We start from the raw sequence: 27,788 nt of genomic DNA on the forward strand, positions 1-27,788 counted from the left end.
TCATAGATCGATTGTCATTAGCAGTGTCTTGTTATGTTGCCCCTCGGTTAATGCATGATTAATCTTTTTTCTTGAACGGTGCGTGAGAGCCAGTCGGTTTCGGCCGCAGTTTCAACAGAAATCTAAGTGAAGCTGTAAGGCTGAAGCCACGCCAAATTCAGTCGGACAGATTATTTAGCGATGCCTCAGTTTGTGCAGCGTTTGTTATACATGGGCACATTCGGGTGTAATTACTGGCCAGGTCCTTGCGTTGTTGTGAGGTATTCCGATTTGTCACCACACGTTTCAGAAACGTTGGTCAGGCCTTCTGCTGTCTGCTCTTTTGTAGCAACTTCTGCGTGAGTGGGGAGATTTCAGATGGAGTTGCAATCAAAAAGATGCAGTGCCCAAGCTTACTAGTAGTAGTAAGAAAATGATCCTCAGGTGAAAGCGAAATCACGCACGATTAGAGCATCTCCAGCCGTTCGGCCCCCAGGGCGCCGAAAAAGAGTGCCCTGGGGGCGAGCCGGCGCTAGATCGCCTCCTTGGGCTCGGTTTGCTCCCAGTCACGCGCCCGCGGTCGCCGCGGGTTCGGCGGAGTTCGTTTCAATTTTTTTTTGCAAACTCGGCGAAGTTCGACCAATTTTCGACGAAATTTGTACAAAAACTTAAAAACATGCATGAACTAACTTAAAAACGAACTAAAAGCCTAATAAGCCGCTGCCGCCACCGTCTACATGCCGAGAAGCCTGTAGAAGCGGGTGTAGTCGCCGCCGTCGTCGTCATCGTTGCCGCGCGCCTCACCTGCATGCCTGCTGCATCCCTCGTCGGGGTCGCCGACAGCGGTTGACGGCCCGGACTCGCCCTCGTCGTCGCTGTCGATGATGATAACGCCGCCCTCCTCGGCTACACGGCAACGCTCCTCGGCGCGGCTACGGGCCTGAGTCTCCAGTTACGCCCGACGCTGGCGGCGCACCTGCTCGCGGACGTAGTCCTCCCTCACCCATTTGAGGGCGGACTCGTCGTCGGGGGCCACCATGCCGGCGTGCTCCGGCTTCACGGGGAGCATGTCTGGCTCGGGCTTCGGCCGGACCAGGCGAACGGAGCGCCTCGTTGGTGTAGTCGCAGGCGAGGGTTCGTTGATGACGAGGGCGCCGCTGCGAGCACGGCGCCCAAGCGGTGTCTCCTCCGGCTCGGGCTTGATGGGGCGGAGGGCCGGAGAGCCGGAGCCCGACGACGAGGACGACCCCGGCTCCATTCGCCGCGGCATCCAGGAACTGCCACGCTGACGAGAGAAGAAGGGCCGCGTCGGGTACTCCAGCCGCGGCACATTGCCGGTCTCGATGTGGTCGAGGACGGCGTCGAGTGTGCGGCCGGGGATGCCCCACCACTCGCGCCGTCCTTTGGAGTTGTGGCAGTCGCGGGGGACAATGCCATTGACGGAGGCGATCTGCTCCTCGCGACGGCGCTGGAAGTACATCGTCCACAGCGTTTCGCTGTCGGGCGCGTACCTCGGCTCGTTCCGCTGCTCCTCCGTCAACGAGGAGCGGATGCGGGCGATCTCCGCCCGCCGTGCCGCCCCTTCGGGCACCGGCGGTACCGGGGCGCCGCCAGCGCTCAGTCTCCATGAGCCAGGCACGCGCATGTCGGTGGGCGCCGGGTACTCGGCCTCGTACAGAAGGCGCGCCTTCGGCTCCTGGAGGTGTCGGCGGTCGAAGCCGTTCGCCGCTGCGCCGTCGCATGGGTATCTCTCCGCCATGGTTTTGCTCGTCGGCGGGCAAGGGAGTGGTGGGAGAGCTCGCCAGTGGGGAAAAGGCTTTCACTGGAGGTAGAAGGGGAGGTTGTGGCGCTCACCGGCGGGGAGGGGCGCCTTTTTATAGCCGAAGCGGGATGGTCGGGGGGCTGCATGCGGGCTAACGCGTGGCGCATGCGGGCGGGACGCGCGTCTTCACTGCGCCGCCCGTGAGGCATCAATGGAGGAGACCGGCGCGGCAGCGCGGCAGCCTTCACATTGATTCCTGCGGGAACCGAGGCGATGAGGTCGACGAAGCGCCTGTCTCGCTGACTCGGCGGGCCCGCGGCTGTTTCACGCAAAAACACTCGCCCCGGCGCCCCCGGGCGCCTCCCGGCGTGTTGGGTTCGACCTGGGTCCGCCGACGCTGATTTCGACCCAAGCCGGTGAAAAACGGGCTCTTGGGGCGCGACTGGGCCGTTTTTTCGGCGCCGGCACAAAAAATCGCCTGGGGAGGCCTTTCTGGGGGCGTGGCTGGAGATGCTCTTAGAGCATTGCTAGTAGAACCCTCAAACCCTCAAATCCTTAAAGCAGTTTTAAGGGTTGAGAAATGCCACTTTTTGACACTTTTAGGGGTTGAAAAACAGGGGCAAATACTAGAACCCTCAAGCCCAACCCTTAAACTGCTTTAAGGATTGGATTTGAGGGTTCTAGTCTTTGCCTCAACCCCAACCTTTAAATCTATCATTTGACATCTCACAATTTATGACAACAAAAACACAATCAACTTCCAAACAAACTACCAAATGACAATCATTGATGCATGGTTTAATAGTTTACATCACAAAATCATCATCTTCCTCCTCTCATCGGCACCATCACCAAAAAGTTGCACCTCGGCGCCATCTCCTAGACCACATGCGGGCTCCATCAAGCATCTCCATGGGCATCGGTGGAGTCGTACACACCGCCATTGCCACAACTACTCATCGGAGTGTCACCTCGAAAAGTAGAGGACGCAACACGGAACATCCTCTTCCTCTCCGCGATGTCCTCCTTGTAGTCCTTCCACCATTGCAATTGGTCTTGATTCATGTCCTTATTGGACATCATCATGTGCTCTTTCTCTTCCACCATGAGTTCTTTCCATACTTTTGCCTCTTTGAGCTTGATCATCCTCTCCTCCAACTCGGCCTTGCGCTTTGCTTCTTCACGCTTTGCTTCAACTTGTGCAAGCTTGACCTCTTTCTTCTTCTCGGTGATAAGAAGCTTCTCTCCAATGTCTTCATTGTCAATTCCTCTCTTGCCTTCATCATGTGGTCCATCTTCTCCCTTAGGCTTGACGCCTCTTATCTTGCCCTTCTTGGTTCCCTCGGGCTTGCCCAAGTTCCTCTCCTCCTCATCTTCACTATCATCCATCCTAAGCATTGCCGACTTCTTGGGTGCGGTCTCTTGATCCCTCAACTTCCACTTGTCAAAGTTTTGAAGAATTGTCCAAGCATGCTTAAATGGGAATGGCTTGCCCTTGGAAGCGGCCATCTCCTTGTACCTCATGCCGGCAATTGTCTCCTATCAACCACACATAAATCACATAAGAACCCACCAATAGCATAGTACACACACATAATCAAAATAGTGAAGAAATATGTACTCACATAGTCACTCTCCACGGTTCCACTAGGTGGTGCATCCCTCACTTGGTCCATGGCCGCACTCCAACGAGCACAAGCGGGCTTCATCAACTCCCACCGGCCTTGAAGCGACCGGTAAGTGCAAGAGATGAACCCACTATTCTCCGGCTTGATCCTACAATAGGTGTCCTCGATCCTTTGCCAATACCGTTTACCGGTTTGATCGGTGCCAGTGGTTGCATCCATTCCCACAGCTGCCCAAGCACGAACCAAGAGGATATATTCCGCCCCGGTGTAGTTTGTCGACCGAGCGTGTGGGCGGGAAGCGGCGGTGAATACCTCCTCCCCTATCTCGGCCACCTCCTCCTCGTCATCACCTTCATCCTCCTCATCTTCCTCTAAGTCGTCACCAACCCTAAAGGGTTCGAGAGGCGGAGCCCCGAGGTCCACCTCTGCGTTTTGGAGGAGGTCCATGAACGAGGATGGGGTTGCCATTTTCTCGAACACCTCGTGCGCGGCGGGAGGAGGTTCGGCCACGGCGACGAAAGGAGGTTTGGCGACGGAGGCGGGCGGGGGCGCGGGCTTCTTCCGCGGCATCTTCACGGCCGGGGCGACCTTGGATGGCGCCTTCGGCTGGCTCTTCTTGGTGGCTGGGGCGGGAGCCAGGACGGGCGCCGGGGCGGTGACGGTGGCCGGGGCGGGGGCCGGGGAGGCGGGAGGAGGAGGTGCGAGGCCCGCCCGCCGCCGCTTGGCCCCGACGTGGGTCGCCGCCACCACGTCTGCCACGGTCGGGCGGGCGGGGCGGGCGCGGTGGGCGGGGGCGCGGCGGCGGTGGGGCCCTCCATGGCCGGCGCGGCAGGAGGCGGCGGGAGGAGGAGGCCGGGAGGAGGAGGAAGTTTCCTCCCGCCCGAGAGAGGAGGAGTGCGGGTTGGAGGGAGATTTCCCTCTCAACCCCTACTTCTACAGGTTGCAAACTGGTTTGAGGGTTGGACCTCTAAATTTTTTTACGGGTTTAAGGGTTTAGAGGTTCTAGTCTACAATGTTTTTTTCAGCGAAAATTGTAAAAAAAGTGGTCATTTTTAGGGGTCGGTCCGAGGGCTCTACTAGACTTGCTCTTAGACCAGGAGATCTATCAGACCTCAGCTTAGCTGTTCAATGTTTGTCTAAGCTGGATGACACATGGGACCATACCGCGCGGAGGACCCACATGGTAGCAGCTGTGTGGGACCATACCGCGCGGAGGACCCACATGGTAGCAGCTGTGTGCCGGCATGTGATTGGTCGGATCCGTTAACCCCTCTCCCCCCGTCGGTTATTTCTACAGCGTTTGGAGGGACCGGTTTAGAGAGAGGGAGAGTCCGTCAGTCAGAGGCAGAGGTCGAGCCGTGGAGTAGATCTCGCCGGCTGGGCTCGTCCCGGGGCTGGTGCGTCCTGCCGGCCACCGGCGACCTCCTCGTCGGTGAGTACGTGCAGCAGCCCGGAGAGGTGCCAAAGGCTGGATCTCGCAGAACAAGGACATGAGGTATATTTCGTTTCTTCCTGATCTGGATCCGATGAACTTAAACTCATGGTGGTGTGCATCTTCAGTTCAAATTTCTGGTCTTCTTCCGTTCTAGGTTGTTTAATCTAGTTTCCTCAAGTACCGGCCGGCCGGCCGGTGTGCGCATCTTAATCCTTCGGTGCAAATCCTTGATTATCCATGTTAGATTTACTCCTAGGGTCTGCTTTAGTGAGGCCATTTGTTGCCAGATAATTAGCACATACTTCACTACTGACCTCTCTTTGTGAAGAAACATATATCAGATTAACATCTTAAGTGCAAATCATTTGTGATTCACTCTAGATTCTGCTTATTTTTTGCCTTGATAAATAGCTCATTATTCATTGTTATCTTCTCTTTATGAATAAATAGTATACTCATGTTGACTTGCCTGCCAACTAATTGTTTCAAAATCTTCACATGCACAGGTACTTGGGCATGGAATGGGAATCACAATTGTTGTGGTGGAAATGAAGAATATCCTGTTATTTGGCTGCTACCATCGATGTTCTTTTAGATTGAACATTGCCATGAGCATTTCTCTACGCAGCGAATATATTAGATCAAGCATCATGTCATGGACACCATAAGACTTTTCTGCCTCGCTAGTGATGTCTACGGGTTGGATCGTACTTCTGTTTATCAGCTCACTGAAGTAACTCTCCTAGCTCAAATGGGTCAATTTCGTGTTTACATGATACACAAATCTTCAGCTATCCATCTTCATATGAATTGGTCTCGCTTAATTTTGTAATCTTCTGGATATATGCTTACATATAATAAATGATGTGAAGATAGATCATAGAACAAAACCATAATCTTTAGTCTTAAGCAAGTTAGGGTAAACTAGAGATAGAACACAACAGAAGCCACACACACGAATGACATGGAAAGCAGCAAAGAAATAGTAAAAGAAGCTCTTGAATTGTAGATTATGTCAAAGTGATAATCTAGAGTCAAGCTTCTTTTACTATTAGTTTCGATCTACCTTGTCATCTATAGGATTAGTTATTATATCTAAGTATGTTTTCAGAAGATTAGAAGATTAAGCAAGGTCACCTGATAGGTAAATTGATAGCTGAATTTTTTGTTTATCATGGAAAACCAGAGATTAGCCTATTTGAGCTCGGTGATAGAGTTACTCAATGAGATCATAAATAGAAGCATGATTCAACCAATAGACATCAATTTGATGAAGGCATGAAAAATCTTATTGTGTTATGATATGATGATTGATCCAATATGTTTTTGCCAAGTGAAGAAAAACACTAACATGGCACTGAGTGAAAGCGATCTATACAAAGGCAAGATTTGAATATTATCCACCCGAAAGAGAATGTCAGATATGACCACCATCAGAAGAAGCAAGAATGCCACAAGTGAGCTCTCTTGTATATCCGTGTGCTATTGTCGATTCAGTGTCGCGTATGTTGAGCGTTTATGTTCTACATGTGTTAGATTTAGAATATTGTGCTGAACACTTCCATTCTTGCAAATTGAGATGGTGAGACTCAGGAACACTGCATTTGCCATGGTCTTTTGATTTGTCTTCTGCAGCGACATGAAACTCTTATTGTAATTGTACCCACTTATGCCTGAATACTGCTATCACTTTAGTTAGATTCAAGAAGCACCAAGTTTCTGCGGCGCCTCCTGCATTTCGCTAATGATGAACTTCCTTCTCCATTTCTTTCTTTTGCAAGGAAGGGTTATGTACTTATGATGTATACTGGCTGGTTAATTTTCTGTCAATTTAACAACCAGTTTGTAGGGCGGCCACTGCAATTTGCCCGTATGAACCATTAGTTATTATATATGTACTGATGTCTGGTTTGCTTGCTCTGTTGCATTCTTCATTACACTCCTTTGTTTGTGACAGCTTTATTTCAGACTCGCAAACTAAAAGGCAAGTTCAGTTTGTACTATGTTCCAAAGTTTCATCTTCTATTTGTCATGCTGGTTTGATCTAATAAACGGGCAAGTCAGCAATGTCATTTTGATGTGCCAGCTTACGACCTGTATTTAGTACATGTTCCTATTCGAGTATAACTGGAACTTGACTTGCCATTTCATCTCACGTGTACCTTTGCTGTCATTTACTCTGTAGTAGAAATATTGGCCCTGAGCTGATGCAACACTTTCTGGATGAGAGAATGATTGGATATGACCTCAACTCAACTGACTCATCTATCTTTATACAAGGGCGCAAATCATGTGATGTTTTATTTTGCTATTTTGCAACCAAATTATTGTGCCGCAGACAAACACTCGTCTAATAGCAACTTGATATGATAAATTCAAAGAAGCATCTTGTTCAGTTGCACCCTCAGATTTGTTCTTGTTAGCTTGTGATTCCTCTTGCCACGGTCAAGCTACGTTGATAGGCTGCTTTGGCTGAGCTGTAGATGCCGATGTTGCAAACCGTGTCATTCACAGTCGTTCTTTCCACACACACACACACACACACACACACACACACACACACACACACACACACACACACACACACACACACACACATATATATATATATATATAAAACTGAAGTTTGTTTAATTTGCACAAGAGAATGAGCATCAGTGAGTGACCATGGGCAAGAGAATGAGCATCAGCAGCGGCCGTAGGCAATCCGAGTGTCTTCTTTCCAAGCGCCATTTTCTTCCTGGACACATGAGGAATTGATCTTAATTATCACAACAACCATATATACATGTAATGGGTACGCATGGTGGTGCGTGGCGTGGTGCCTAATTTGATTAATCCCACAGACAGAGGTGCCAGTCTTTCTGTCTAATGCAAACCAATGCATCTGCTCAGAGGCATCTCTCTAGGCGATGCAAGCTAAGCAGTTTATAGTAACTAAACTAGTGCACATGCTGAGAGGCATAGATCGGATCGTCTCAGGCACATAGTTCCATTCACAAGCGCCAAAGAAACGGGCGGGAGCTGAAATATTGCGTGAGTGGAGTAATTAACCAGAGTTGCTCACACGTACAAATGGTCTCGATCAGGGAGCAAGCGAGGAATCTCTTCTGACATTTTTCTTAGGCACGACAGCACGCGAGTAAAGTGCGCGCATGGAGACAGGTGAGGCTATGTAATTTAACAGGTCACTGCAGTCGAAGCGGCATCCAAGGAAACTTTTCTCCCATCTCAGGATCACATGACACTTGGTACCGTGTCTACCACCTAGCTTAAACACACAAAATGGGTGTTAGTTAGTGTTGCACACATGGCTTAGGGAGCAGCAGGAATCTCTCTAATTTTTCTAAATCAACGCTAGCTTGGTGATTGGTGGGGCGGTATAATTAGTTTATAAGCCAGTTCAGTCCGAGCGGCATCTCCGAGGCCATTTTCTCCCGTCTCAAGTTTGCATCTGGGCCTTGTGAGATTATCTTTGTCTACTACTACCACAACCGCTGATGCATGGGACCTAGCTGTTTGACAGGCCCGCAGGGCAGCCAGCCTACGCCATTATCATCGTATCCAATCTTCGATCTCGTCATTAAATTAGAATTATGTACTCCCCAACTCTGGTTTCTATACCAGTCTAGTTTCTCCTCTAGGACATGACAATTGCCCAGAGTGCCTTTGGAGCAACACTGTAGCACTTCCAGCTCTCTTTACACCAAAAACACCACGAGAGAGGTCGAGGCATATGGAGATCGCCATGGGGGCCATTGGCCCTCTCCTCCCGAAGCTCGGTGAGCTGCTCATCGGCGAGCTCACCTTGGAGAAACAAGTGAGGAAAGGCATCAAGTCTCTCGTAACAGAGCTGAAATTGATGCATGCTGTCCTTAGCAAGGTGTCAAAAGTGCCGGCGGACCAGCTTGAAGAGGGGGTCAAGATCTGGGCAGGAAATGTCAAGGAGTTGTCCTACCAAATGGAGGAAATCATTGATGTTTTCAAGGTCCGCATGGAGAATGGAGGCGAGCCAACCAACTCGAAGAACAGAGTTAAGAAGATACTCAAGAAGGTCAAAAGGTTATTCAAGAATGGCAAGGATCTCCATGGGATCTCTGATGCTCTAGAAGAAGCGGTCCAACAAGCTAAGAAGTTGGCGGAGCTACGTCAAAGGTACGAGCAAGAGATGCCGGATACTAGTGTTGGTGCTAGTGTTGACCCCCGCATGATGGCCCTATACACAGATGTGACAGAGCTCGTCGGCATTGAAGAAACACGAGATGAGCTGGTCAACTTGTTGATTGAAGGTGATGATTGGTTGAAGCATCCATTGAAGACGGTCTCTATTGTTGGATTTGGTGGGTTGGGCAAGACAACTCTTGCCAAAGCAGCATATGAAAAAATCAAAGGGCAATTCAATTGTGATGCTTTTATTTCGGTTTCTCAGAATCCCGACAAGAAGAAAGTTTTCAAGAATATTCTCTATGAACTCGACAAGAACAAGTATGCACACGTTCATAGCAAAGAATGGGAAGAAAAACATCTGATCGATGAAATCATTGAATTCCTTCATGGCAAGAGGTACATATTTTTTTCTTTTTGCAAAACGATTATCATTTTGTGTAGTTAAATGACGATAATATATTTTAGACTAGTGCATACGCATCTTGATACTATACTTTTGATTTATAGTTTTATCCGTTTGGCGTAAACTAGCCCATCTTTCAACAGTTAGCGAGTGTATATATTTAAGGCAGCCGTGAAATTCTTATGCCTAAGTGGACAATCTCAACTGTTTAAAACCATGTGCAACAATTTCACATTTCTACAACTATAGTTGCACACAAGTTTTCGTGTGTGTGGAAATCTAGGTCTCAGAACATGCAATTTGGCCGAGTTATAAATATTTTTTGTTAGTTCCCTTTGTATATATCTTCATTGTATTATTTGTTAACTAATTCCAAAATGTATTCACAAAGGTACCTTGTCATAATTGATGACATATGGGATAAAGAAGTGTGGAAATTAATCAAGTGTGCTTTCTCCAAGAAGAGTCCTGGAAGCCGACTAATTACGACAACCCGCATCATTAGTGTCTCTGAAGAATGCTGCTCTTCTAGGGATGATATTTACAAAATGAAACCACTTTCTGACGATGTATCAAGAACACTCTTCTGTAAAAGAGTATTTTCTCAAGAGAATGGGTGTCCTCAAGAATTGTTGCAAGTTTCCAAAGACATTTTGAAGAAATGTGGTGGCATACCATTAGCTATTATTTCTATAGCAAGTCTTCTGGCTAATAATCGTCAGATGAAAACAAAGCACCAGTGGTATACTTTGCTCAATTCCATTGGCCGTGGGCTCACAGAAGATCAAAGTTTGGAGGAGATGAAAAAGATATTATTATTCAGCTATTATGATCTACCCTCATATCTGAAACCTTGTTTATTATATCTTAGCATCTTCCCAGAAGATCACGAGATTATGAGAGATAGGCTGATATGGAGATGGATATCCGAAGGTCTTGTTTACAGTGATAGACAAGAAACTAGCTTATATGAGCTCGGTAATAGCTACTTCAACGAGCTAGTAAATAGAAGTATGATACAGCCGATAGGCATTGATGTTGAAGGAAATGTAGAAGGTTGCCGTGTACATGACATGGTGCTTGACCTTATATGCTCATTATCAAGTGAAGAAAGCTTTGTCACAATACTAGATGACACCAGAAGAAAAATTCCTAACTCAGAGATCAAGGTTCGCAGATTGTCCATTCAAAATAGCAAGATAGATGTGGATACCACTAGGATGGAGCATATGAGATCTCTTACTGTTTTCACAAGTGATGTTGTTGGGAAAGTGTTGGATATTTCAAGTTTTCAAGTTCTGCGCGTGTTGGATTTAGAAGGTTGTCGTGATGTCTCAGATGTTGGGTATGTGGGGAATCTGTTGCATTTGAGGTACTTGGGGCTAACGGTACTCGTGTTAAGGACCTTCCCATGGATATAGGGAAGCTGAAGTTTTTGCTTACCTTGGACTTAAGAGGTTCTGAGATAGAAGTACTGCCATCGAGTGTTGTTCAACTAAGACGTCTAATGTGCCTGTATGTTGATGATGATATGAAGCTGCCAACTAGGATAGGTAACCTGACTTCCCTAGAAGTGCTAGATGACCTGGGGTTATCTGACGTTGACCTTGATTCTGTGAAAGAATTGGGCCGTCTGACCAAGCTCAGGGTGCTCCGGCTTGACTGCGATGGTTTTGATGACAGCCTGGGTAAAGCTTTGGAGGAATCCATTAGTAATATTTATAAATTGAACAGTCTAGATGTATATGTCTCTGATGGACTCATCAATTTCCTGAGCGAAGATTGGGTGCCTCCTCCACAACTGCGTATATTGGCTTTCCTGTCAAGGGGAAGTTGGTTCAAGACATTGCCGTTATGGATTAATCCTTCATCGCTTCCTCTCCTCTCCTATCTGGAGATAACGTTGTTTGAAGTGCGATCGGAGGTCATCCAGCTTCTTGGGACTCTGCCTGCTCTTGTTTATCTTCAGATACGGAATTATTCTACTATTTTCGAAGCAGCGCATGAGGTGGAAGCGCCCGTCCTTTCCTCTCGTGCATTGTTTCCATGTGCGACGGAGTGCCGCTTCCGTGGTATTGGTGCCGTGCCATCAATGTTTCCACGAGGAGCAGCGCCAAGGCTTAAACACCTTTGGTTCACCTTACCAGCCAAGTGGATCTCCCGTGAAAACATTGATTTGGGTATGCGGCACCTCCATTCCCTCCAGCGAGTCAGGGTTGACTTTATCTGGTGACGCATGCAAGGGGTAAGGTACATACACATCATCTGATGACGCATCATATGTACATTGTCTCCGATGTTCATTGCTCTTTCTTTGTTTCAGGCGGACCAAGCGATTGAGGCTCGCGAGGTACCCCTCCACGATTTTGTACGTGTAGTCCCTTGTTTCCACACCTTGTGTTTTATTCCTCACCTCTTCCGTTTTTCAGTTTCAGGCAGCCGGCCCGAGTGCTTAGGACGATTCGTCGAATCTTGCACCCAGGTACTAAGCTAACTCCATTGATTTGATTACAAGCACCAAAGTATTCTTAATTTCAGCATTTCCATAAGCCAGCTAGCTCAATCGATCAGGCCCCTAAAGCCTAAACATTACAATACGAATCTACTCTGTTCAGCATTGGTCTGTTCGTTTCTGCTGCAAAGATACATAGGGCCCCTTAATTGTTATTTCTGCATGCTACAAGATTACAAGTAATCTAGATTAGTTTAGTGAGCAATCCACTAAGTACTATGTGTTTCTCTACTTGGATGAACCCTGTGTTTTTTTATGTATGCCTTTCGGCAATCCACATTTGTATGTCTGTCTAAATTCTGAAGTGCCAACAGAACTGCAGTGTGATTTTTGCCTTGGTTACTTTACGGTGCATAAGTACATAATAGGATCAGTAGTAACTTTTTCTTGCCACGTACAAGGTCTCGTATTTTCCAAAAACGCAAGGTCTTATATGATGTGGTACAGATTAGCAAGTAATCCACTACCGCAGTAAAATATGTGTACCTTCTCTGCAGTTGGTTCAACTTTGTTCTCTTGTTCTGTAACATTTAACTGAGTCATTCACATGTGGCATGCAGGTAGCATGAGTTAATAAATTTCGGCGACATGGACTCGATCGTGCATGCCTCCAACTCCGGTGCCTTTTCTTTTCCAACCAATGCAGTCGAGCACACTGCGTTTGCCTTGCCGTTTGATTTGTCTTGGTTCCGCACCGAGATGAAGCTCTCATTCTGTCCACCACCCATGTCTGAAGTCTCTTCTTGCTTCCGTCAATTCAACAACAATCAAGTTTGTAGGGCGCCCCCTGCATCTTGCCCTGATGAACCATTAGTTATCATGTATTGATGATGTCTGGTTTGGATGCTCTCCAGCATTGTTCATTACACTCCTTTATTTGTAACAACTTTATTTCAGACTCGATGTTTATTCCAGACTCGTAAACTGTAATGTCAGAGTTCAGTTTGTAATATGGTCTGAAGTTTATCTTCCATCTGTCATGTTGGCTTGATCAAATAAATCGTGAACTGGAACTTGAATTTGCGATTGAATCACACGGTGTGCCCTTGATGTCATTTACTCTGTAGGATTATTGGCCCAGAACTGATGCAATGATTTCTGGAGATAAGAACGATTCAGTGTACTCCCTTCATCAACTGCCCGTTTGTCTTCTACTTGCACTTATAGATGGAGCAAATAATCAGGTGCTTTTGGTGTGCCATAAAGCAAATCATATGCTGCAAGTCTGCAATGCAGATGAAGCACCCATGTTCCGAACGGAGGGAGTACGTCAATAAGTAGCCTGCTTCGGCCGAGATCAGACAAGAACGTTGCCAACCATGTAATTTACTGTAGTCGTTTCCACAGAAATCTAACTGAAGCTGAAAGCCCTGAAACCCGGCTCAACATCGAAACTCAGGCAGTCCCTTCTTTCTCTGTGGCCATGCCCTGCGTTTCTAATCCCTGGCGCTGTTGAAACTATGAGAATCAGTCATTTTTGTCTACTCCTGGAATCAACATCGGCAGTCAGGAATTCAGATTTATCACCACATACAGTTCATCACGCCAAGAAGATTTTTTTTCTTTTTGGGTTGGGGCACATGAAGCTAGCTCGACCAGGCGCATGCTCTGTGCGATTGTGAATGCCTTCTTTCAGCCCCGGAATGTGAATATGTGATCGATGGATCCCGGATGCGGCTTTGCGTTTTCTGAGCAAACAGGAATTACACCTACATCGTACCTAGACCGCTCGCGGTTTCAAAAGAAAATCAAACTAACTGAAGCTGAAAGCACAAAATTCAGTCAACCCGTTTGGAGCTGCATCACGCAGGCTACTACTCCTACTCCAGATTGCATGTTTAACTGGATGCAATCCCTGTCATATTTGCATAAGTAAGGCCTGTTCAATCCCTGTCTGTCATATTGGCATAAGTAAGGCCACTTCATCACTAACATCATCAGTCAGCATCTCGTTAGTATGTTGCGCTCTGAAACCTCAAATCCGTCTCAGCTGTTCATGTTTCGGTGTACCTGAATGACACGTGGGACCATACCATGCGGAGGACCACAGGACAGCGGCTCTGTGCGGGCACATGCTCAGTCGGGTCCCTTCATGGGTCCTCTGTTCCGGACGATTATTTCTACCGCGTTTGGAGATGGCGAGTGCGGTCAGAGAGAGAGGGAGAGAGGTCCAGCCGGTAAGTGGATCTCGCGGCTTGGGCTCCGCCCGCGGACCTGGACGCCGGCCTCCTCCCGCGGACCTGCTCGCCGGTGAGTATGTGCAGCGGCCCGAATAGGCGCGTCCGCGCGTGCAGTGGAAGGCGCCGGATCTTGCAGGAACATGAGGTTTAAATCCGACCTTCTGCTCTAGATCTGACTAAATTAGTTTCCTCTATATCGTTCATCGTGTACTCTAGTTTCCTCTAGTAAATCATGCGTGCCCATTATTTCTGTGATGGCCGGCCGGTGTGTGCATCTCTGTAACTCTGTTCTTAAGTGCAGATCGTTGGTTATCACTGATAGATTTACAGTGCTAATTTTGTTGTACGTATAATAAGCTAGCTAATCCTAGGGTCTGCTACAGTGAGTCCGTTCGTTGCCCGAAGAAGCACATGTTGATGTATCAGATACATCTTGATTTGTTTGCCAAGTAAACGGTGCAAAAGCTTCATATACATAGAGTCAGTGTGGGATGAAAATCACAACTGTTTGTGGACTTAAAAGAGATGCTAGCGCGGAACAAATAAATAGAGGATATTGTTATGTAGCCGTTACCATCCACTGTTTTTTAGTGCTTGTTTTGTCTGTGCACCTTAGTGCAAATCATTGGTGATTCACTATAGATTTACATTGTTTGGTATGAGCTGTTTTTCCCCCTAGTCTTTGCTCATTTGTTTTTTTCCTTGATAACTACTGCCTCCATAAAGAAATATAACATCGTTTATAGATCACTAATTTAGTGATCACTCTTATATTTCTTTACAGAGTGAGTAGCCAATTATTCATTGATGTCCTCTTTACAAAGAAATAGTACACGCTTGTTGACTTGCCTGCCAACTAATCATTGCAAAACTTCACATGCATAGGTACTTGGGGCATGGGATGAGAATCACAACTGTTGTGGATTTACAAAGATGATAGTGCGGACGAAGAATATCTTGTTATTTCGCTGTTACCATCCATAACTTTATCTCTCCGCGATGAATATATTAGATCAAGCATCATATCATGTACATGCTAAGCTTTTGCTCTTCTCGTCATCGATGCCTACCGGTTGGATCATGCTTCTGTTTATGAGCTGATTGAAGTAACTCTCTCCTAGCTCAAATGGGCCAATTTCTCGTTTACATGATACACACATCCTTCAGCTATCCATCTCCATATCAATTGGTCTCTCTTAACTTTGTAATCTTTTGAAATATGCTTGCATATAATAATGATGCAAAGGTATATCATATCATACAACAACACAATCTTTTGTCTTCGGCAAGTTAGGGTAGACTAGAGATAGCACACAATATGTGTCACGTACATAACAACATGGAAACTAGCAAAGAAATAGTAAAAGAAGTCTTGACTTGTAGATTATGTCAAAGTGATGATCTAGAGTCAAGCTTCTTTTACTATATTAGTTCTGATCTACCTTGTCACCTATAGGATTAGTTATTATATCTAAGTATTTTTTTTAGAAGATTAGACGACTAAGCAAGGTCACTTAATATGTAAATGGATAGTTGAATGTTTTGTTTATCATGAAAAACAAGAGATTAGCCCATTTGAGCTCGGTGATAGTGTTACTCAATGAGATCATAAAGAGAAGCATGATTGACCAATAGACATCAATGTTGTTGAAGGCATGGAAAAATCTTATCGTATACATGACATGATGATTGATCCCATATGTTTTTGCCAAGTGAAGAAAACCACTTGCATGGCACGCAAGATTTGAAGATTATCCATCCGAAAGAGCGTGGCAGACATGGCCACCATCAACAGCAACAAGGTCCAAGTGAGCTCTCTTTCAATATCCATGTGCTATGTTTGTTCTAGTGTCACTTATATTGAGCTTTCGTCTTCTACATGTGTTAGATTTAGAATATTGTCTGAATGCTTTCGCTCTTGCCAACTTAGACAGTGAGACTCAAGAAGACAAGAACACTGCATTTTCCATGGTGTTTTGATTTTTTCTTCTGCAGCAACTTTGAGCTTTCATTGTAATTGTACCTACTTATGCCTGGATACTCTTATCACTTTGGTCAGATTCAAGAACAAATAAGCCTCTGCGCCGCCTCCTGCGTTTTGCTAATGATGAACCTCCTTCTCCATTTCTTTCTTTTCATACAAGGAAGAGTTATGTAATTATGATGTATGCCTGGCTGGTTAATTTGCCTGCTTTTTTTTCAAAAAGGCGGGACTCCCCGGCCTCTGCATCAGAACGATGCATACGGCCAACTTATTAAACAAATAAATAGGTTCAACAAGGTCTTCAAGTCTCAAAACGAAAAATAAAGGAGAGCTCACAAAGAGCTAAAAAGGCGAAAAACAAACTCGCCAGAAAAAGCCACAACCGGGCTGACATAAGAAAGATAGGTAAACTAATTGCCTATCCTATTACATGACCGCCATCCAAACCGGTTAAAGATATCCCATGCTAGCATCTCCCAGTGGATAGATCCAGTAACCAAACGCTCCCTGGCCTCCGTCGGAGTAAGTAGCGACCACATACGGATCAACGCAGTGGCTCGGAAAATAACCTGCAAAAAATGAATATTTGTTGTTCTGTTAAAAACCAAGTCATTTCTGCAGTTCCAGACTACCCACAGTAAAGCACAGACTCCTACGCGAATGTGTCTCGCTGTTTCGGGCCCTATCCCGTTAAGCCACGTTCCAAATAACGTGTTGACAGACCGCGGTGGAGTAATGTTAATTTGCCTGCTTTGATTATCCATTATGTTTCTTTGTTCCTAGCAGCTTTCAGAGCCGTTTTACTCCAGCAAATTGGAATGAAATTAAGGTCCTTCAGTTTATACAATATTTTGAAATTTCATCCTTTTTTTCCTATTGGTTGCTATTAGTTTTCTCTATGTACTGCTGGCTTGTATATATTTACTTTAATTATTCTATGTGGTGCTTTCTTCCTATAGCAGACACGGAGCCATTTTTTTTTTATTTGAGACTCGTCAGCATTCAGTTCGTGATATCTTCTGAATGTCCACTTACTGTTTGTATCGCTTGCTCCTTGTTTTCCCTGTCTCCTTGCATTTGCCATCATGTTCCATAAGCCAAACAGGGAAGTCAGCAGTGATTGTTTCAATGTCATGACGGTATCTTGTTATGTTGTCCTTGGTTTATCTCGAGTGTCTGTGTGGTTAGTCTTATTGCAATCAAGCTATGTACTCTACGTACTTTCATAGTAATAGTCTGCTCTGTCCGACATGCAGCAGCCAAGATCAGGCGAGAGGACGATGCTCATCCTTATTCGGTAACTGAACCTGAAAGCGAGAAGCCCCCAGCTCAATGCAAAACTCAGACAATCCTTTTCAGATACCTCAACTGATTCGTGCAATTGCGTCTGTTATAAATTAAGGCACTCACTGGCGCACGCGGTCGGATGTGAATGTGATTCTGATTCCCCTGACGAAATGTTTACTGTCACCGGGGAGCGGGGAGGCAATCCAACTATATTCTCTTCTTATGTCTGAATTCTCATGCAGACTGTTCACTTATGTCTGAATTCTCTTCTTGCTTGCAGCAACTTAAGAACAACCAAGTTTTGCTGAACCATTAATTACGATGCACTGCTGGCTGGTTTGCCCACTTTAATTCTTTGTTCAACTTCTTTGTTTGTAACAGCGTTCAGAGTCATGTTTATTCCAGAGTTATAAATTGAAATGTCCACCTCAAACTCCCTCTGCTGCTTCCAATCCAAGCAAGAAGCCAAGAACGCTGCATTTGCCTTGCTGTTTCATTCTCTTTTCTTCCGCGACAACATGCAGTCAACTTGTGCCTGAATTCTGCTATCACTTCTGCCGATTTAGGAAACGTTAAGTTTCTGCGGTGCCTCCAGGATTTTGCTCATGATGAACTTTGGTCGGTAAGTCATGAAGCTAGACAAGTTACACTCTCATGGCAATATAAGCCCTCCCCCCTGTTGAGCATCTCCGGTAGTGCACCAAACCATGACTGTGGCTGATAATAATGCCAGTTTGAGATTGGATGCACCAAGCGCACCACAAGCCCCGACTCACCAGATATGTTCTTATCCACCCTTGTCCTAACATCCAACTAACGATGGTTGCGGAAATAGTTGTGACCTTGTCGTTGTGGGGTCTAGATCAACCACCATTTTCAAATTGGTTAGTTGTGACCTTGTCCTTACGTGTACGCATGGTGATTAAACAAACGACCAAGGCGGCTATGGGTCTTTCTGAGATAATGCAAACTGAGTTGTTTAACTAAGCTAAACTATCTCCATACGTACGTTTAGACATGGTCACAACACATGCACATCCACATGGGTATTCATTAGTTTTTTTTAGTGAGTAACACATATATGGTCTCATTCACGGAGCAGGTGGGCTTACGTACTCTATTTTTTTTCTTTGGTACAACGACTTGTTCGCAGGGTCTACGCTTGTAGATTGGTAGCGCCGTGTAATTTAACTTTTGATATGCAGTCCAAGGGCATCCTGGCCCGTCTAAGATCGGACTGAGCCTTGTGTGAGCAACCAGAGTAACACTGTTAGGTACTACTACAACTACAACTAGCTGATACCTGGGACCCCGATGTGTAGAGGACCACAAGGTAGTGAGTTTGCGCACATGACCAGCTGTGTAGAGTAACATTGTTTGCTTTTGGTTGACAAAATAAAATCATGCCCTATACATAGCTTCTCATTTTGGAACAGCGATACAAACATTACCACGGTGCCCTCGTTGCAACCTCAGAGCTCTACCACCTAGCTTCCTTCCACTTAAAACACATCCACAACATTAGCTAGATCCAGCTTGCCATGGAGATCGCCATGGGTGCTATCGGCCCTCTCCTCCCCAAGCTCGGTGCTCTCCTCGTCGGCGATTTCACCCTGGAGAAACGCATGAGAAAAGGCATTGAATCTCTTGTGACAGAGCTCACGCTGATGCACGCTGCCCTCCGCAAGGTGGAGAAAGTGCCACCAGAACAACTCGACGAGGGAGTTAAGATTTGGGTAGAAAAGGTGAAGGAGTTGTCCTGTCACATGGAGGACATAGTTGACGCCTTCATGGTGCGTGTGGAAGATGGTGGCGATCCTGCCAACCCAGAGAATAGAGTCAAGAAGATACTCAAGAAGGTCAAAGGATTATTCAAGATTGGAAAGGATCTCCACTGGATCTCTGATGCTCTCGAAGAAGCTGTTCATCAAGCAAAGCAGTTAGCCGAGCTACGTCAAAGGTACGAGCAAGATATGCAAGATACAAACGCCGGTGCTAGTGTTGACCCTCGCATGATGGCCATGTACACAGATGTGATAGAGCTTGTCGGCATTGAAGAAACACGAGATGAGTTGATCAACATGTTGACAAAAGGTGATGATTGGTCAAATCGTCCATTGAAGATTGTCTCTATTGTTGGATTTGGTGGGTCAGGCAAGACAACTCTTGCCAAAGCAACATATGAAAAGATCAAAGGGCAATTCAATTGTTGTGCTTTTGTTTCGGTTTCTCAGAATCCCAACATGAAGAAAGTTTTCAAAAATATTCTTTATGAACTTAACAAGAAGAAGTATGCACATATTCGTAATGAAGAATGGGAAGAAAAGCATCTGATCGACGAACTCATTGAATTCCTTAATGGCAAGAGGTACGCTTCTTTTTTTGTGTTCTTATGGATCGATACATTTTCGTCTTGTAAAATTAAAACACCAATTCTTATATATAATATCATATGGTTGATTAATTACAAGTTTATAGTAAACCCTCCTGGTGTTAAACCTCTAGTAAGAATTATGGAGTATATTTTTAGGGCAGCCAAGAAATTCTTGCTTATAGGTCGATGTTCTCAATCATTGAATCAATACCCTATGAAAATTATAGGATTACCCATTTCAAAAACATGGGCAGCTTAAGTTTTTAGAAATGTGCAATAGGCGCTATTGCACATTTCTACAACTACAACTACTGCACGCGACACAGCATGTAGTTTGATTGCCATAGAAATATTGTGCCCGTAGGATTGCTAAAAAAATTGATTTGTCGACTAATTCAAAATTTTAATCATATAGGTACCTCATCATAATTGATGACATATGGGATAAAGAAGTGTGGAAATTAATCAAGTGTACTGCTTTCTCCAAGAAGAGTCCCGGAAGCCAACTAATCACGACAACCCGCATCGTTAGTGTCTCCGAAGCATGCTGCTCTTCTATGGATGACATTTACAAAATGAAACCTCTCTCTGACGATGTATCAAGAACTCTCTTCTATAAAAGAGTATTTTCTGATGAGAAAGGGTGTTCTCAAGAATTGGTGCAAGTATCCAAAGACATTTTGAAGAAATGTGGTGGCATACCATTGGCTATTATTTCTATAGCAAGTCTTTTAGCTAATAATCATCGGGGGAAAACAAAGGATCAATGGTATGCATTGCTCAATTCCATTGGTCGCGGACTCATAGAAGATCAAAGTTTAGAGGAGATGAAAAAGATATTATTATTCAGCTATTATGATCTACCTTCATACCTGAAACCTTGTTTATTATATCTTAGCATCTTTCCAGAAGATCACAAGATTATGAGAGGCAAGCTAATATGGAGATGGATATCAGAAGGTTTTGTTTATAGTGCAAAACCAGAAACTAGCTTATATGAGCTCGGTAATAGCTACTTCAGTGAGCTAGTAAATAGAAGTATGATCCAGCTAATAGGCACTAATGGTGAAGATGAAGAAAACTTAGAAGCTTGTCGTGTACATGACATGGTACTTGATCTCATATGCACATTGTCAGCTGAAGAAAACTTCATCACAATATTGGATGACACTGGAAGAAAAATGCCTAACTTGAAAAGCAAGATCCGTAGATTGTCCATCCACAATAGCAACATAGATGTGGATACCACTAGGATGGCACACGTGAGATCTTTTACCATTTTTACAAATAATGTTGTTGGGAAAGTGTTGGATATTTCAAGTTTTCAAGTTCTTCGCGTGTTGGATTTAGAAGGTTGCGATGTTTCAGATGTTGGGTATGTGGGGAATCTATTGCATTTGAGGTACTTAGGGCTAAAAGATACTCATGTTGAGGAACTTCCCATGGAAATAGGGAAGCTGCAGTTTTTATTTACCTTGGACTTAAGAGGTACTAAGATAAAAGAACTATCGTCGAGTGTTATTCTGCTAAGACGTCTGATGTGCCTATATGTTGACTATACTATGAAGCTGCCATCTGGTATAGGTAACCTGACTTCCTTAGAAATGCTAGGTCAACTAGGGGTGTCTGGCTTGGACCTTGATGCTGTGAAAGAATTGGGCCATCTAACCAAGCTCAGGGTGCTGCGGGTTTTATGTAACTGTTTGGATGAGGCCTCGGATAAAGCTTTGGAGGAATCACTCGGTAATCTGCACAAATTGGAAAGTTTAGAGATAGAGATATTTACCGAAGATGAATTAATAAATTTGTTGAGCAAAGATTGGGTGCCCCCTCTAACACTCCGTAAGTTGGATTTCCGGTCAGTCTATAGTCGGTTCCAGGCACTACCGTTATGGATCAATCCTCTATCGCTTCCTCTCCTCACCCATCTTCGTATCAAATTGGATGAAGTGCGGTGGGAAGTCATCCAGCTTCTTGGAGCGATGCCTGCTCTTTGTGTTCTCGAGATATGGGATTATTCTAAGGTCTGTGGGTGTGAAGAGTATACGGTGGAAATGCCTGCACTTTCCTCTAGTGCATTATTCCCATGTGTGACAGTGTGCCGCTTCATTGGTATTGGTGCCGTGCCCTCTATGTTTCCACGAGGATCTGCGCCGAGGCTGAAACATCTTTTGTTCGCCTTCTCAGCTGAGTGGATCTCCCGCGAAAACTTCGATTTGGGCATGCGGCACCTCCCTTCCCTCCAACGAGTCGAGGTTAACATTATCGATGCAGATGCGAGTGAAGCGGAGGCTGCGCTGAGGGCCGTGGTGGAGGACCACCCCAACCATCCAATCCTTGCCTTTGACATATACTAGTGGATTCATCAAATCTCTCAATCAGGTATACTATGCTCTAACTAATATGCATATTTGTACCTGGATGAGCCCTGTGTTTTTTATTTTCTGTTCGGAACATTTGACTGAACCATTTGCATGCTTCTGCTTCCACAACCCAGAACTCTATGTATTTGCTAGCAGTATATGTGCCTATCTGAAGTTCCAACAAAGTTGTAATGTGGATTGTGCCTCGGTCACTTCGCTTATGGCGCACAAATACGTAGCAGCCATTGTTACTTCTGTTTGCCACAAGATCTCATATAACGTGGTTCACATTACCAAGCAATCCACTAGTAGCATATGTGCCCTTCTCTGTAGTTGGATGAAGTACGTTTTCCTCTTCTGTAACATTTAGCTGGGACACTCACATGTATCTCCTTCAACATGGCATTGCAGGTAGCATGAGCTAACAAATGTTTTCCTCCGCATCCTCTCCGGCACATTGCGTTTGCCATGCGTTCAATCCGTCTTCGTTCTGTAACGAAATGAAGCTCTCATTTTGTCCAATCATGTCTGAAGTCTGAACTCAACATGGTTTCTAGCCCGCATTTTCTCCATGATGAACCATTAGCTATTATGTACTGATGTCTGGCTGGTTTGCCTGCTCTCCAGCATCCTTCATCACACTCCTTTCTTTGTAACAGCTTTATTCAGACTCGCAAACTAAAAAACCGCGTTCAGTATGTACTATGTCCTGAAGTTACATCTTGTATTTGTCATTTTGGTTTGATCAAATAAATATGGAGATCAGCAGTGTCATTTTTATTCGCCGGCTTTGCACCTGTATCAAGTAGTACATGTTTCTATTTGAGTAGAACTAGAACTTGAATTGCTAGCTGTTACATCTCACATGTGCTTCGCTGATGTTTCCTCTGTAGTAGAAGTATTGACCCTGAACTGACTCTTCTATCTTTATACAGGGGAGCAAATCACATGATGCTTTTTTTTATCTTGCAACCAAATCGTATTAGGCGATGCATATGAAGACCATAATATCATATGACCCCGAATTATCATAGCAGTACCTTGTTATGTTGCCCCTCCGAGTTATTCCATGGTTACTCTTTTGAACGGTGCGTGAGAGTACTCTTGTTACGATCAAAGCTACACGCATTTATTTTGCTCTCAGCTATATTAGTGATGCAGATGTCGATGATGGCAACCGAGTCGGTTTCAGTTGATGTTTTGACAGAAATCTGACTGAAGGTGTAAGGCTGAAGCCACGCCCAATTCAGTTACAGATTTTTAGAGATTACTCAGTTTGTGCAGCGTTTGTTATACGTAGACACATTCGGGTGTAATTCTTGATGCTTCTTCCTTTGGGAAATTAATTGTTCCTGGCATTGTTGTGAGGTATTCTGATTTGTCACCACACGTTCCAGAATTTTGGTCAGGTCCTCTGCTGTTTGCTTACTGTCTTCTTAGGAACCGCCGGTAGGTCAACGCCTCCTGATCAAGGTAAAGGCCGAATTACATCAGGTGCTCTGCTATTCTGTAGCATGTAGATCGACACTCGACAGAGCTGCCTATGATGCTTTCTTTTTATTACTTTTGTTTATACTTTCGAATATTCTAAAATATTACAAAAAACCTTTACATAAGAAATGTCAATCAAGTATTTAAAAAATGTTGATCAAGCATTAGAAAAATGTTAAATGTGTATAGGAAAAAAATGTTTGTCATATATACAAAAAATACAATGTGTATGAAAACTGTTCCTAGTATATACGAAAAGTATACAATATGTATGAAAAGTACACATCAAGACATATATATGCAAAATGTTAGTCATGTATTTCAAAAATCTTAAACATGTATATGAAAAATGATCCTGTTATATATTTTTTACAATGTGTATCAAAATGGTAGAGAAAAAAATATAAGTTTTGAAAAGTGCTAACCATGTATTTGGAAAATGTTAAACGTGTATTAAAAAATTACGAATGTATAAAAAAGTACAATATTTATGAAAAATATAGACATAGAAAAATATAAGTTTTGAAATTTTTTAATCATATATTCAGAAAATGTTAAACGTGTATAAAAAGATGTTCGTACTGTATATAATAAATATACAAATGTCTATGAAAAAGTAGACAAAAAATATATGTTTGAAAAAAGTTAATCATGTATATAAAACATGCTCGTGCAGTTTAAAAAATGTATATTACCGTAGAAAAAATATTCAATGTCTAATTGAAAGAATGTTAACCATGTATTCAAACAAGTGTTCATAACATGTTTTTAGGGGGAAAATGTACATCATGTATTTGAGAAATGTGCAACACGTAGGAAAAAAACGTTTCATGTTTCATTAGATATGTGTTGATGAAAAACGAAAAATGACGAAAGCCAACAAATAAACATAAAGAAAACAAAGAAAACCTATTAAAGAACCAAAGAAAATAGAAGTATAACAAAGAAAAAGAAAAACCAGGGAAGAAACAAAAGAAAACTGAAGTAAAAAAACAAGAAAACTGAAGAAAAACCCATGCAAAAATAAAAGGAAACAAAAGTCCATAGAAAACCGAGAAAAGAAACAAAAAATGAAGAAAAAACAAAGAAACCAAAAAACATGAGAACCAAGAAAATAAAAAAATTGGAAAAGCAATTTTTTTAAATAAACAAAAGAAAAACGGAGTAAAAAAAGAAAGAAATCAAAGAAATCAAAGAAACCAGAGTAGGCGCAACCACCATCGATCATCTTGATTAAAGCAGATTGAACAAAAACTATCGATAAAACTAGGATGGGCCCATGGCTACACGTGGGAAAAAGATTTCGGACGACGGCAGGATATATCTCCGTATAAGCGAGATATAGCTCCAGCGGTAAAAGTTAGGGAGACAAGCCAACTTTCTTGGGAAAACCCTATTTAACGCTCGTCACGGTAAATTGTCAGAGCCAAAGGGAGATTGGGCGAGCGTTCTGGGTGGGTCGACCCGTTAAGCATTTCACCGATCCCGGTATTTGAGATTCCAAAATGAGGTTTTTCGTTTTTTGAAACTTTCTAGAAGGTCGTTGAACCATTTTTTTTCTTTCTATGTTCTTTTTCTTTTGTGATTTCTGGGTTTTCCCTTTTTTTCCTGTTACTTTTTTTCTTTTTCTTTCTTTGTTTCTTTTTTCTGTTTCTATCCTTTTTAAATTTCTATCATTTTATTTTTATTTTCTATATTATTTTCAGTTTTTAAACAACTGTTCAGTGATTTAAAAATGTTCCATTTTTCAAGATTATTTGTTTTTTCTAAATTGTTCCTCTATTTAAATTTTGTTAAAAATTGCAAAATATTTAATAATTTCAAAAATTATTCGCTTCTTTCAAAATATATTCAGAAATACGAAAATAGTAATGTTTGGATTTTCAAATTTGTTTGAAAATTCGAAATATGTTCCCATTTGCAACATTTATTCATAAATACAAAAAAATCATGTTTGCAAATGTAAAAAATGTGTGGCAAAATCCGTAAAATGTTCATATTTAAAAAAAAACTTCATAACGTCTAAAAAATGTCCACGTTTTTCAAAAAAATTCCGGTTTTTGAAAAAATGTTCTCATTTTGGAAAAGTTGTAGGCACTTTCAAAAATTTCTTGTTCAGTTTTGTCCCCCTTTTTAAAATAGAAATTGAGATCCAAAATGTATTCATGTTTCCACGAAATGTTCGAGTTTGTAACAATTTGTTCACAGATTTTGAAAATGCTTGTGTTTTGAAAATATTTGATTGTTGTCAAAAATAAAATCGCGATTTAAATTTTTTAAAAAGTATTTTTGTCGGCTTATAGTTCATAGAAACGGTATTGTCTATTTACACAACAAATCTCAAGAACTACAGATGCTAGAGACGTGGTTCACTCGCGGGAGGTCGTGTTTTCTATCCCGCTCACGCTGTCACACACTATAGATTTTTCGGATTTTGCAAACTAGTGTTTAAGTTTTGCCGCTACTGTTAGTTTCTTTAAGAATCATGCTGGGAATCTCACTATAGTCAGCTAGTCGCAGTGGCTAGTAGCGTGAGTGAATCTCCCTCTGTTCGCACTTTTTTTTTCATCGCATGCTACCACAAATGAGCCGGCCTATGTCAGCTATCCCTGTGTGATTGCCGACTACTTGCCGCAACCCCTCTCTCGGGTCCCTGCAGGGACCGAATATAGCTAACAGATGCTTATCCACACGCCAACATATGCACCTAGTGGACTTCAACCCTGAACATACCTAAAGGCAATTTCTTTGAAAAACGTTGTAGAGAGATTTCAGATAGAATTGCAATCAGAACGATGCAGTGTCCCAATCTTATTAGTAGCATAAGAAAATGATCCTCAAGAGATCTGCGAACCTACCTATGGTTGATTGATTTGAGGGACTGTGGTATCCCCAGCCCACCAGGGTTCAAGTCCTGCTACTCGCATTTATTCCTGTATTATTTCAATTATTTCAGGATTTCCGGCGATGCGCATTCAGTGGGAGGAGACGTTCCTGTCGACGACGAGGTGCCTACGGTGAATTCGTAAATTTTGAGATGATATGCCGGCTCAGTAGGTGCTCATAGGGGTAGGGTGTGCATGTGTGCGTTCATATGGATGAGTGTATGCACGTGTATATGAGCGCTTGCGTCTGTACTGTGTTAAAAAAAAGAGACTAGGAGATCTATCAGACCCCAACCTAGTTCTTCATGTTTGTCTTAGCTAGATGACACATGGGACAATACTGGGCGGAGGACCCACACGGCAGCAGCTCTGTGCCGGCACGTGATCGGTGGGAAGTGGATCCGTTAATAGGCCCTCTGCTCCGGTCGTTTATTTCTACATCTTTGGAGAGAGGGAGAGTCCGACAGTCAGAGACGGAACGAGAGTCGTGGAGTAGATCTCGCGGCGGGGCTCCACCGGCCCCAGGGACGCAGCTTCGGTGCCTTAAAGGCACCTGCCTTTGGGTCACTGACATGTAGGTCAGTCACCTATTGGATCCACATGTCATAGACACAAAAGCAGGTGCCTTAAGGCACCGAAGCATTGTCCGGCCCCCAACTAGGCTCGTCCCGGGGCCGGAGCGTCCTGCCGGTCACCGGCGACCTCCTCGTCGGTGAGTACGTGCAGGGGCCAAAGGTTGGATCTCGCAGAACAAATACATCGAGGTATATTTCGTTTCTTCCTGATCTGGATCCGATGAACTTGAACTCAGTGCAAATTGCTGGTCTTCTTCCGTTCTAGTACATCTTAATCCTTCAGTGCAAATCCTTGGTTATCCATGTTAGATTTACTCCTAGGGTCTACTCTAGTATGAGGCCATTTGTTGCCAGATAACTAGCACATGCTTCACTACTGACCCCTCTGTGTGAATAAACATAAGTACATCAGATGCATCTTAATTTGTTTGCCAACTAAACGTTCCATAAAACACGTTAGGTCAGATTTGTTTGCCAGCTAAACGGTGCAAAAACTTCATATCCATAGGTCAGTGTGGGATGAAAATCACAACTGTTTGTGGACCTAAAACAGATGCTAGTGCAGAAGAAATGAAGAGAATAATGTTATTTAGCTGTTACCATCTTAAGTGCAAATGGTTTGTGTGATTCACCCTAGATTTACATTGCTTGGCATGAGATGTTTTTTTCCCAAGGGCCTGCTCATTTTTCTGTCTTGATAACTACCTCATTATTCACTGTTATCTTCTCTTTATGAATAAATACTCATGTTTACTTCCCTGCC

At 43.9% G+C, this 27,788-nt stretch overlaps 2 protein-coding genes and 1 pseudogene across 3 annotated transcripts; 2 read left to right on the forward strand and 1 right to left on the reverse strand.

Moving 5' to 3' along the window:
* Positions 1–931: 931 nt before the first annotated feature.
* Positions 932–1,738, reverse strand: LOC147981684 (uncharacterized). The gene has a single exon (XM_087516048.1). It carries the CDS (start codon positions 1,736–1,738, stop codon positions 932–934), a length of 807 nt encoding a protein of 268 aa, XP_087372174.1.
* A 5,754-nt stretch (positions 1,739–7,492) lies between these two features.
* Positions 7,493–12,917, forward strand: LOC125545999 (disease resistance protein RGA5-like; annotated as a pseudogene). The gene is made up of 5 exons (XR_015599000.1): positions 7,493–9,367; positions 9,766–11,624; positions 11,698–11,724; positions 11,804–11,856; positions 12,447–12,917. The product of XR_015599000.1 is annotated as a disease resistance protein RGA5-like (transcript).
* A 5,614-nt stretch (positions 12,918–18,531) lies between these two features.
* On the forward strand, positions 18,532–23,407 carry LOC125549262 (disease resistance protein RGA5). Its single transcript, XM_048712713.2, has 3 exons — positions 18,532–19,705; positions 20,127–22,093; positions 22,486–23,407. Exons 1-2 carry the CDS (start codon positions 18,879–18,881, stop codon positions 22,066–22,068), a joined length of 2,769 nt encoding a protein of 922 aa, XP_048568670.2. The 5' UTR covers positions 18,532–18,878; the 3' UTR covers positions 22,069–22,093; positions 22,486–23,407.
* The last annotated feature ends 4,381 nt before the right edge of the window (positions 23,408–27,788 follow it).

This window comes from Triticum urartu, chromosome 3A (assembly GCF_056163025.1).
Source record: "Triticum urartu cultivar PI428250 chromosome 3A, HENAU_Tu73, whole genome shotgun sequence".
In the NCBI taxonomy this organism is placed as follows: Eukaryota; Viridiplantae; Streptophyta; class Magnoliopsida; order Poales; family Poaceae; genus Triticum; species Triticum urartu.